The sequence below is a fragment of the Barbatula barbatula genome, assembly GCF_947034865.1.
Source record: "Barbatula barbatula genome assembly, chromosome: 3".
Classification (NCBI taxonomy): Eukaryota; Metazoa; Chordata; class Actinopteri; order Cypriniformes; family Nemacheilidae; genus Barbatula; species Barbatula barbatula.
This window is the reverse complement of record NC_136764.1, coordinates 5,426,307-5,436,554: the sequence shown is the minus strand read 5'-3', so window position 1 is coordinate 5,436,554 and position 10,248 is coordinate 5,426,307. Positions and strand designations below refer to the sequence as shown.

The 10,248-nt window shown below is 38.2% G+C and overlaps 1 protein-coding gene across 1 annotated transcript; it reads right to left on the bottom strand.

Annotated features, from left to right (window-relative positions):
• Positions 1-1,777: 1,777 nt before the first annotated feature.
• Positions 1,778-8,032, bottom strand: c8b (complement component 8, beta polypeptide). Its single transcript, XM_079452384.1, has 12 exons — positions 7,842-8,032; positions 7,418-7,538; positions 7,004-7,154; positions 6,138-6,279; positions 4,853-4,985; positions 4,514-4,711; positions 4,060-4,300; positions 3,833-3,961; positions 3,395-3,558; positions 2,764-2,917; positions 2,378-2,446; positions 1,778-1,998 (listed from the first exon to the last, which is right to left on the bottom strand). The coding sequence occupies exons 1-12, from the start codon at positions 7,904-7,906 to the stop codon at positions 1,844-1,846; spliced, it is 1,722 nt and encodes a 573-aa protein (XP_079308510.1). The 5' UTR covers positions 7,907-8,032; the 3' UTR covers positions 1,778-1,843.
• Between the last annotated feature and the right edge of the window lie 2,216 nt (positions 8,033-10,248).

Here is a 10,248-nt window from a genome sequence, read left to right as displayed (position 1 = left end):
TGAAGGGCAAGCGACCAGGTGTCTTGCCTAATTCGCTGAAAGAAACGTGTGGTAGATGATTTGACAAATGACTGCTGGCCAAACGCTTGCTATTTAATATTAATTATGCTCCATGCAAAACAGGCGTGTTTTACACCCAGAGCCGTTGAAATACAGAGTTGCGACACTCGATCTCGCGCCGCGTGGTCACTCATTGGTTCGTGGAGCGCTCAATAGTTCCAAACAAATCCGTGCCGTCAACAATATTTGCATAAGTTGTGCTTATATTAGCACATCGTGTGCACAGATTAGTACATTTATAGCAGCATTTTGTCTAGGGAGTAATATTAATATAAGATCTATGAATATAAAATATGTCCGACGACTCGATTTTAAAGCATGCCGTTATTTCACCAACTGTACAGCAGATGGGATTGGGAGACATTGAAATGAATGGGCTTCGGTGCTTTGTTTGGAACTTTTGGTCGCTCTATGTATATACTTTCCATTACAAAAGCAGTACATACTTGAAGGGAATAGTATAGGGCCTAAGTAGGCGAATTGGGATGCTCAAATTAATGGCTGAATCAGAAATCACATACTTTCATGCTATATAGTTGGCAAAAGGCAGTAGGCAAACAAATATAAGGTACGAAACCTCAGGCTGAATCTGAAATGGCATACTCAATGAGTAGGTACTCAATTACAGTAAGTGCCCACTTAACAAGGGCTAAATGGGTATGTACGTGTAAAAAAATACATATAGGTCTAGGGGGCTCATGAAGAAAACTATGCAATATGATCATACAGGATTATATATAAACTAAACATATATGTGCTAAACATTTAAAGCTCTTAAAGCTCTTAAAAATTTGCCCCCTTGACTTTCCATAGGAGGAATACTATGGAAAATCAATGGGGGCCAATTTTGAAGTGAGCGAATCACTTAATACCATTGATACTGTGAGCTATTCAGTAGGTTGCTTCAGAGGCATAAGGTATATGTAACGAGGTTCAATAAAAGGAAGGAAGGAGGCGGGAACGTACAACGGCTTTTAATTAAATAAACAAATAATAAAACAAACTTAAAAGCTCCCTCACAGTCAACTGCCGGCCATACAAACATAATAAAAAAAAAACAATGTCTAGGCCTGGTCCGCTCTCGCACTTCCCTGTTGTCGCTCCTGCTCCCGATCTCCTCTGTGAGAGATGCTGGCGCACAGCTGACGCTCACGTGACCGGCCTAGCGCCTTTACCTCACGGCTGTCCCGCTCTGCTCACCACAGTATACAACAATAAAACAATGCACCACTGACATAAAGGAAATTCACTTTTAATACTTGAGTACTTTTAAAAGAACATACTTGTGTACATTTTCTTAAGAATCTGTCTTTACAACTTGTAGTGGAGTATTATTTGACCAGTGTTTATTTGTACTTTCACTCAAGTAAAGAAGTTGTGTACTTCGTCCACCTTATGCTGAGAGGAGGAGATTCATGCAAGCCTCCGTCTTCTCTTTAATTGGCTGTTACTACCAAAAATCTCTTTATTATTTACAGTACATAAACTTAAATGTTTCTCAACTTCTTCGCATCTGTAGACACGTCCAATCCGCTCGCCAACGGCGAAAGTCTCCAGCTCTCCATGTGGCTATGTTCGCCTACAGTGTAGTGTGTGCGGGGCATTGTGTAAAATTCAGTTCAGTTCAGTTCAAAGTGGATTTCAGCTCCGCTAAACCAAAAAACATGCACGCATACAGTACATGAACTCATCAATGTAAGATGGACAGGACTCAACAATGTTTCATTGTGTGACTTTATTAAATGCCTTTTCAAAACAAAAGCACACTGTGGGGGTGAGTATTTCAGATGCAATCCTCAGATTCATTTTGAGGTCCAAGACAGGTCATCCCGCCACCCGTCGGAGCCGGATTGTCACACTTGCGTGTCCGCTGCCGGGTTCTCCCTGTACAGGTGGACCACGAAGACCAGCAACTCCAACTGGCATCTACTGCCAATGCTGGGCGTGTTTGTAAATCAAATATAATATCAACATGATAATATATCAAATCAAACATCATAGTCAATGACAATGTCAAACAAACAAATATAATCCCTTTACTGTATAAACTGTGTATATTGACAGCATTCTGACAGTATTTGCAATTTGTATTCAACATGAACTAATGTTTGATGGTGTTATAAGCATTATTTGATTTGCATATTTGAATTATGTGGTGAATTAAGTGTCGGCTTGGCAAGAGGGCACATTGAGGCATAGCGGGGGGAATCATGAATCATAAAATGACTAATCCTACAGGCCTATGAGCTTTACCGACATACAGTATGAAAGCAGTGAAACCATAACATTGCAAAAGTCACATGACACATAGACGTACTTTTTCTCTGGGTGATCTCACAGCTCACGCCTTTGAAACCGGGTGGACAAACGCACACACACCTTGTGCCTGATAACAAAACACATAATTGTAATGAAACAAACAAACAAATGTTTTATTTGACTTCACGGTTCTGGCGTAACGGTCATTCTGTAAACTGGCAGCTCTACAATATTTAGATCTTTAACCTGATCACGGGGCGACAATCTGGTTTGTGGAGTACATTCTGGAATGACTTTAAAAGACTTAATGTCTCACTGTAAAGCCAAAATATACTGTATTCAATCTGGAAAAAAGTTCAACTTTTGAGTTTCCCAATATTAAACCTGCCACTGCGACTCTTCGCTACATCATCTCACAACTCATCCGTAAGTTACTGATCTCACCTTTGAGAACCGGCGCGCCATTATTTAGACAGGGAGAGCACTGGCAGGAACTGACTTCTCTCATGTACTCGGCCAGAGCTCTTTTCAAGTTCTTCTTCAGAATGTTAGCGCCGGAGAAGTCTTGCCCCGTCACAAGCTCGAACAGTGGTTCCAGCTGTTGAAATTGTCATAACGTGATAACTTTACTGCATTTTTTCAACATGACAGCATGCTTCACTTTTGGCCACAGAGAATGAGAATAACAACTGTTTCAGAAGACTGGGCATATACACTGCACAGCACTTTTTAGCTGTTTGCATGAATTCTTTCAGTGTATGACACCACTTATTATCGGAACGATATGGAGACCTCAGCTCAGGCCCTAAGCTTTAAACAGTACACCACACAACACACAAAACTAGCATATAGTTAGCAGGATTAAATCTCCATTTAACAAAATTGACCCTTATGACTGGTGTTGTGGTCAAGGGTCACAAATTATTATTATTGAATATGACATCAAAGCGTATAACAGAAGCCATGGTCAAACTGCAATAAAATTGATCTAAATGTAATATACATTTGTTTTTATTTAGCCACAGCCCCACCACAATAAAATCACGGTATTGGGAAGCACCCGTACTGAGATTACCTTCCTGTTTAAAAATTCTGGATTATAGAAGATAGCATCGCCCCACAGCTGCATGTCACTTGGATCTGGTAGTTTTTTTGCAGCAAGACGTGAAACACTCTCGCTGTCACCTCCCCTCACCACAATAATAACATCTTCCAAAAAATCACTTGTTTTTTTGAACTCTAAAGCACCAGAGAGAAAAACAGAATGTTTAGTGTGGCATATTTACCAGAAAATTTCAGGTCATTACATTAAAAAAAAAGTTTCACTTTTGCAGGTTACCCCCACCAAAAAGGCAGAAGAGCAAAAACATGTAAAAAGACAACAACGCATGCCATTAGTAGACACAACAGACCTAAACAAACAGAAATTGGTTTTGAAAGATAGAAAAGTAAATGATATGTGTGCTACTATCTTTTGACAATGATTTTAACTTAAAGCGTGACTTTGGCTCACCTCCAGCCTCGTTTAGCAAGCTACGACAGCCGCCACCTGAGAGTCCTCCACTCACATACAATCCCTTAATGTTTGCCCCGAGTTTAACACCAGCATTCACACAATTTTTGTCATCACTGAGTTTGTAGCCTGCAAATGAAGACAAAACCCATCCATTGAGTAGAAGCTCAAATTATGACCTGATACGTGACTATTTGAAGGGAACCTTCGTATCGTTGTTAGCGTACTCTCTTTCTCCAGTTTCTCTTCATTGAGGATGAGGGTATAGTCAAAGTTTCCCCCGAGCGTTGCCTCCTTGACAAAATGTGTCCCGTAGTCATTGTAGAGTTGGCGGTATTCTCCATATGTGTATTCCAGTGGCAGGGCATTAAGGCGGGACAGGAATTCTGGGTGTAACATCAAGTTTGAGGACTTCAGCGCATAACGTGCCACCTGAAGTTCGGAGTACACTCGGACATATTTGTTTCTCTGGGGACATTACAGAAAATTAAATCATGCGGGATAAAATTAAAAACTGTAGTGGGGCAACAATACAAAACGGTCTATATTTTTATTTTAAGTATCCTTTTGTTTTATAATAGCTTGGCCAGAACAACATTCCTATAGGAAATATTTAAACCAACATTATGTCTGAAATAATATTGATCCATAAACATTATTAGAACGAAATGTAGGATTTACCATTCCAGAATAACGGCGCAACTTCTTCGCTGATTTCTTATAGTGGTGGTCATTGTACTTAAAGTCGAATTCAAAAACATTAGGAATATTAAATCCAAAAGAAACACTTGTCTCGGACAGAGTAGATTTGCTTTCACTCCTTAAGTATTCACTCTTTGACTCAAACGCCTCCATTTTATAATCCAGTGAGCCTTTTGTCTGGGAACAACAAAGAAAACGTGTTTCAATCGAAACGTTTGTTAGCCGCGTCTATGGTAACAACTTTTTCAAATAAGTATTCTACTAAAGAAGCATCAACCTAGCAACGTGCAATACTGTGACTGCATATAAAAAACATGCCTCTATTGTGTACTGTTGCAGGTTATATGGCTTTCTGTATCGTTTATCCTGGATAAAATGCGGCAGACATCCACCTGCATAGTAGCGGTTATCAAGTACCACTGCTTCTAGTTTGCCGTTCATGATGTTGACTCTAGAAATGAAGAAATGTTTTATATTTGGAGACAAAAAAGGTTTGGTAAAACTACAGTACATAACACATTCTGTCAGACTTTATTCAAGTGTGCTGTTATTAATATACTTCTTTCAAACAAAAAATAAATAGTATTCGTTTAGCTTACTTTTTATGTACTTCTCACAACAATATTTAAAATGACATTCAGTTAGACGAGATGTGCAACGCTGTTTCATACATTCTGATTTCTTTACACTGTTAAATGTCTTCTCGTGTTTGACATGGTCAACTTGTCAAAAAACTTTCTACAAAACAAAAAAAGTTGGACGTATAACGTAGTATTTCTGTGCTCGATACACGTTTGTTTTTAGAACATGCAAATCTGTCCCTCATTGGACAATTTTAGCGGAAAAGCATGCCCACGCGTCAACCCGCCAGAGCGAGAAGAAAGAGCACGCACACGCGTCAACTATGGAGAGCGGGAGAAGGAGCATGCGCATACGTCAACCAGCTGGAGCAAGAGCGAGAGAGAGCACTGCGTTGGCGAATTTCAGCTGTGTTTGTTTGCTCATTGCATTTCAGTGATGGATGTTATATAAACGGTGATATGGGCCAGACTTGAACTATTGTCCTTCACTATTAGTTTAAAGTAGAAGGGGGAAATGCAAATAAAAAAATGGATTCTTCCCAATAAGTGAAAATATTCTGTCAAGATCCCTGTCTGTGTTTCCCATTCATGTTATGGACTTATGTTACTTCCTGTTCCTGTTGTTTTGTTCATTGGTTCTGTGTCAAGATCTGTTTCAGATGTGTCTTGTTACCCTGTATATTTAAGCCCTTGTGTTTCCTTTGTCTGGTGTCTGTCGTTGTTAGATGTGTGATTTTATGCTTCCTGTTTTTAGTGAATTCTCGAGTGTCCTGGAACTTTTGTTATTCTGTAACTTTGTTTTCTGTCATTAGAATTCTACTGCACGTGGCTTCTTGCCCGGATTACTCATATGTAACATATTCCATGTCCATTTGCCCTGAAAATAAAAGCTTTTTAAATTGCCATACTTCTATGAGAGCGCATGGATATGGAACCATTTTATTCATTGGGAAGAATCCGTTTTTTGGACTTTAAAATGACGCACGTTTGTTAATATTGAAAGTGTGATGGTTGTGTCAAACCCTTTGGCAAGGTTCTCGATTCCATAAAATTCCTCAGTGGGCTGATTACAGGCTTTTTGGACTTTTTTACAACCCTTTTCATCGGAGCCGTCCCCACAATCATCATCACCGTTACAGCGAAGATCCTCAAACACACAGCGTCCTGTTACAAGAGACAAATCTCTAAAAACGAGTTGTAGAGTATCTATTGTTCATCATTTTAAATATAAGAAACTTTTTACAAAATAGTTTGCTTGTGTCTCAGCTGTCTTTCAGTTATAGTTAGATAAATGACCCTTGATCTAGTTATATTATAGAATGTCTGTAGCACATATACATCTGGCTTACGTCCATTTGACGTCTGCAATTACATCAACAGTACATAGGTTGCTCATCTGCAATACGTCTCGGAGACGTCTGTAAGATGTGTATGATTTCGAATGGATGAATAACAGCTCTTTCTAAGATGTTTAGCAGACGTCTCCGAGACGTATCGCAGATGAGCAAACTATGTATTGCAGATGTCTCGCAGATGTAAATGCAGACGTCAAATAGACGTATGTGCTAAACAGCTGTATTGTGCTATCTGGGTCTCGGCTGTCTTTCTGAAACCTCCTTTTGAGATTTGTATCTTGTGTCACCATCATTATTGTTAGTCATCCATTATGTTTGTTTTGACTGTTTTTTGCAAATATTTAACCAATAGAAACTTTTTTTAAATTAGTTTTCTTTTCATTTCCCGAAAAACGCCACATTTGGACACCCGAGGTTTCAGAAGGACAACGAAGATACGAAAAGACACAACACATATGTATAAAAGATATAAGTTGTATTGGTTTTGGTCTTGAGGTTGTGTTGTGTCGTGAGAAAAGTGTGGTGATAAACACCTGTGGTGGTACAGCGGAAACCCTGACATAGAGGAGCTCGTCTCTGACAGGAGTATTGTGGTGGAGGAGTGCACGACTCCACCTGTCTGCCATGATTATCACACAATTCTCCTCCAAACTCAGACGGTTGACTCAGCGTGGCATAGCGATACTGAAAATGAAGAGATTTTAAGGAACTCATTCGATCAGTATTGGACCTAATCTGAGAAGATTCTTTCCATTTGAATGAATTGTTTAAACATATCGTCTACTCATTTGAGAATATCGTGTGCAGTATGGTGATTTAACAAAATGGCCGAGATGACCAAACTGATCAGATTTCTGTCTGCTGTTAACATTGCAAACAACTAAACAAGAGTGACAGATGTTAGAAATGGCTGGTGTAAATAAGTGATGTAAAGAGACAACACTCACTCTTTTCATCAGGCAGGGGTCACAGCGTGTCCATGAAGACCATTCGGACAGTAAACAGTCCACAGGCTTTAGAGGGAGTTGCGGAGCCTCCCTGTCCCCTGAACTGCAAACTATTACCGAACTGAGAATTGAAGATGTCAAAAGAAAATCAACAAGAAGGGACACAATAGATTAAGATCACAAGCACTCTTCTGATTATTGGTCAAATCTTTTTTAATCATTTGCAAAACACCAATTTGTAGTCGCTTAACATATTCCCCAAATATCATAGTAAATCTCGATCAGATAAACTGAAATGAGTGAAATGAATGAACGCATTTGAAAGACTTTGCAAGCTAAAGACAGCACTGGTAAGATAATCAAAGTTACCCATCCGACTGCAGAGATGCAAAATCACATTCTTGAAACAGAATAATAATCCTACCATATAAAAGCCAGACAAAGAGTTGCTTTGCTGAAAGCTGAATTTGCTGTCATAAAACACAGCATTGTAACAAAGCACCAAGACGGACTTTAGTAGAGATGACAGACCGTAAAACGTTTTGTTATTTCAAGCCTTCGCTTCTCGTAAATGAGTTGCTTCATCTCAAACTCAACACAGAGAATCAATAGATTGTGTTTGTTTGAACTGCATGTAAAGTAACCATTGGACTTTCAGCTAAACATCAGTTTTTCTTTTTCAATTCACGACATGGTTTAATATTCCTTACTTATTTTTTATCTTATTGTTCTTTATTAGTGGGAAAAATATTGTCTATAATATTTTCTCTTAATAAAATGATAAACATTGTGAGTGTGGACCTCAGGTGCCACCGCACTGAAGAAACACATTCAGAAAGAATAAACTAAACCTTTAAAAATAGCACAATACAGTTGAAAGTAATCGAATAGCTTTCTATGAATTTGCGCATCGAGCATGCACTTTCTGATCAGAGAAATATTCGTTGACGATGGGTTATAATGATGACACGTGATATACAGTATGTATAAAATCTTATGGTATTTTATTCGTGACATTGCATGACGCGGTGGCAGATTTTCTATGCGTTTCAAATTGTTCAACACTTACACCTCGGACAAAATACAAATGAAACTGCAATACAAAATATAAATGATATCAAAATAATCAAGAATGATCGGTGGAGTGAATCTTACAGTAACACGTGGGGCACATTTTACTCCAAAATACATTATATGATGCATAATAGGTGAAAATATGTATTTTCATTATTATTTTTGCGTTGTGACATTATTGTCATGAGGGTACGCACATTTTTCCACATATTCTCATGACCATTATTCAAACGATTTAATTCATAACTGTCATCGTATCGTGTTTACTGTGTCAAGACATATGCCATCTTTGTATGTTGTTTAGTAACCCTGTTATATCAATATTTTGCAATATACCTGTAATTCAGTTTTGTATGAGAAAAATAACTTTAAAAAAAAGAAATATTGTAAAAATGACCTTGACATGTTCTTGACAGATTTACTCGTAACCACAGATGTTTACATTTGACCAGTACATGAATGGCACTGACAAAATCAAATATCAAAAACATAAGATGCATATCTATATCCTATGATGTAAACGTAAGCAAATGTATCCAATGACACGTATCAGATGTCATTTTGTTATTATTTCAGTCGCTTTGCTAATATTCACAGTTTTATCAACGTCACAGCCCATGCAGGCATATTTTTTACAACAGAACCGCTTTTTTCTCACTCCCAAATATTAACATATATCAATATTTTCCTTTTTCTCATAAGGCAAAGTAAAACGCAGATCTGATAAAAACGGCACTTCATTGCTTCAAGAATATGATTTGAGAAGATTACTGCAATACAACAACAAAACTCAAGGAATAAAATGAAAACGTATAAATGTTTAAGACCGGACATATTCGACATATTCTGAGCGGCGACCAAACACTTCAACGTGGACGATATCAGGACTGTATGTGACTTTAGCTGAGACACTGTTCTTGAATCTGCAGACCTCTGCTTTGATGGCATCATACAGAATGCAAACATTAACCCTGAAGACTTACAGATATAAACACACAGTATTGCTGTTTTGAACCACACTGAGCTTTCAACACTGAGAAGAGCAAATATCATGGCACAAAACGTCATTCCAAACCAAACGCAAGCTAGATGGTCTCATAATACACTTGGATCGTAAAAAAATCTTTTTTAATTTATTTAACAAGTATCATTGTACAGTACAAAAGCTAGAAAATCCAAACAAGAACGTTTGTCCTCGAGCAAAACCCATGCAGTCTGTGTATGAAATGGGTTCATTCCGCATTGACAACTAACGCAAAATCAACACACAATGCCCTCCATAGGGAAAGAGTTTTATGGGCATCTCCATATTTTGAATGCACAGCTTCACAGTTAAAGTGAAAAATCACTTCTGGTCACAGCAAACACAACCAGCACATTAGAATTGTTCTGCAGTTTCTGAAGACTTAAACACAATTTGTCCAATTTTGTAGTCCAAATTACAGTCCCGGTCAGATCGCACTGCTCCAATGTACTCTGACAGCGTTGTATTAGTAAAAAAACAAATAATGAATTTCCATAGTTTTTGAATAGTTGGCCGCTGGTAGAAAGTCCTTCTTGAAGTAAAGTTGCGCGTTATTCCAACAAAAACTAAAAATAGATGTTGCTTCTTCTGATGGTTATATATGTCTATCAATATATGTCACGTTATGAAATGAACCTTCAGCCCCTTGTGAAATATTCCCCAGAGCTCAGTCCAGGATTATTGTGATTTTTTAGCACTGCATGTCCAGACTTTTCCTGAAGAAAAAAAATAC

Coding starts and splice junctions, on each gene's coding strand:
- c8b (XM_079452384.1), bottom strand. CDS start 7,906: ATGCTGTGTTTTATGACAGCAAATTCAGCTTTCAGCAAAGCAACTCTT. Junction 7,539..7,841: donor CTTTGTCTGGCTTTTATATG/GTAGGATTATTA, acceptor TTCAATTCTCAG/TTCGGTAATAGTTTGCAGTT. Junction 4,712..4,852: donor TGCAACAGTACACAATAGAG/GCATGTTTTTTA, acceptor TGTTGTTCCCAG/ACAAAAGGCTCACTGGATTA.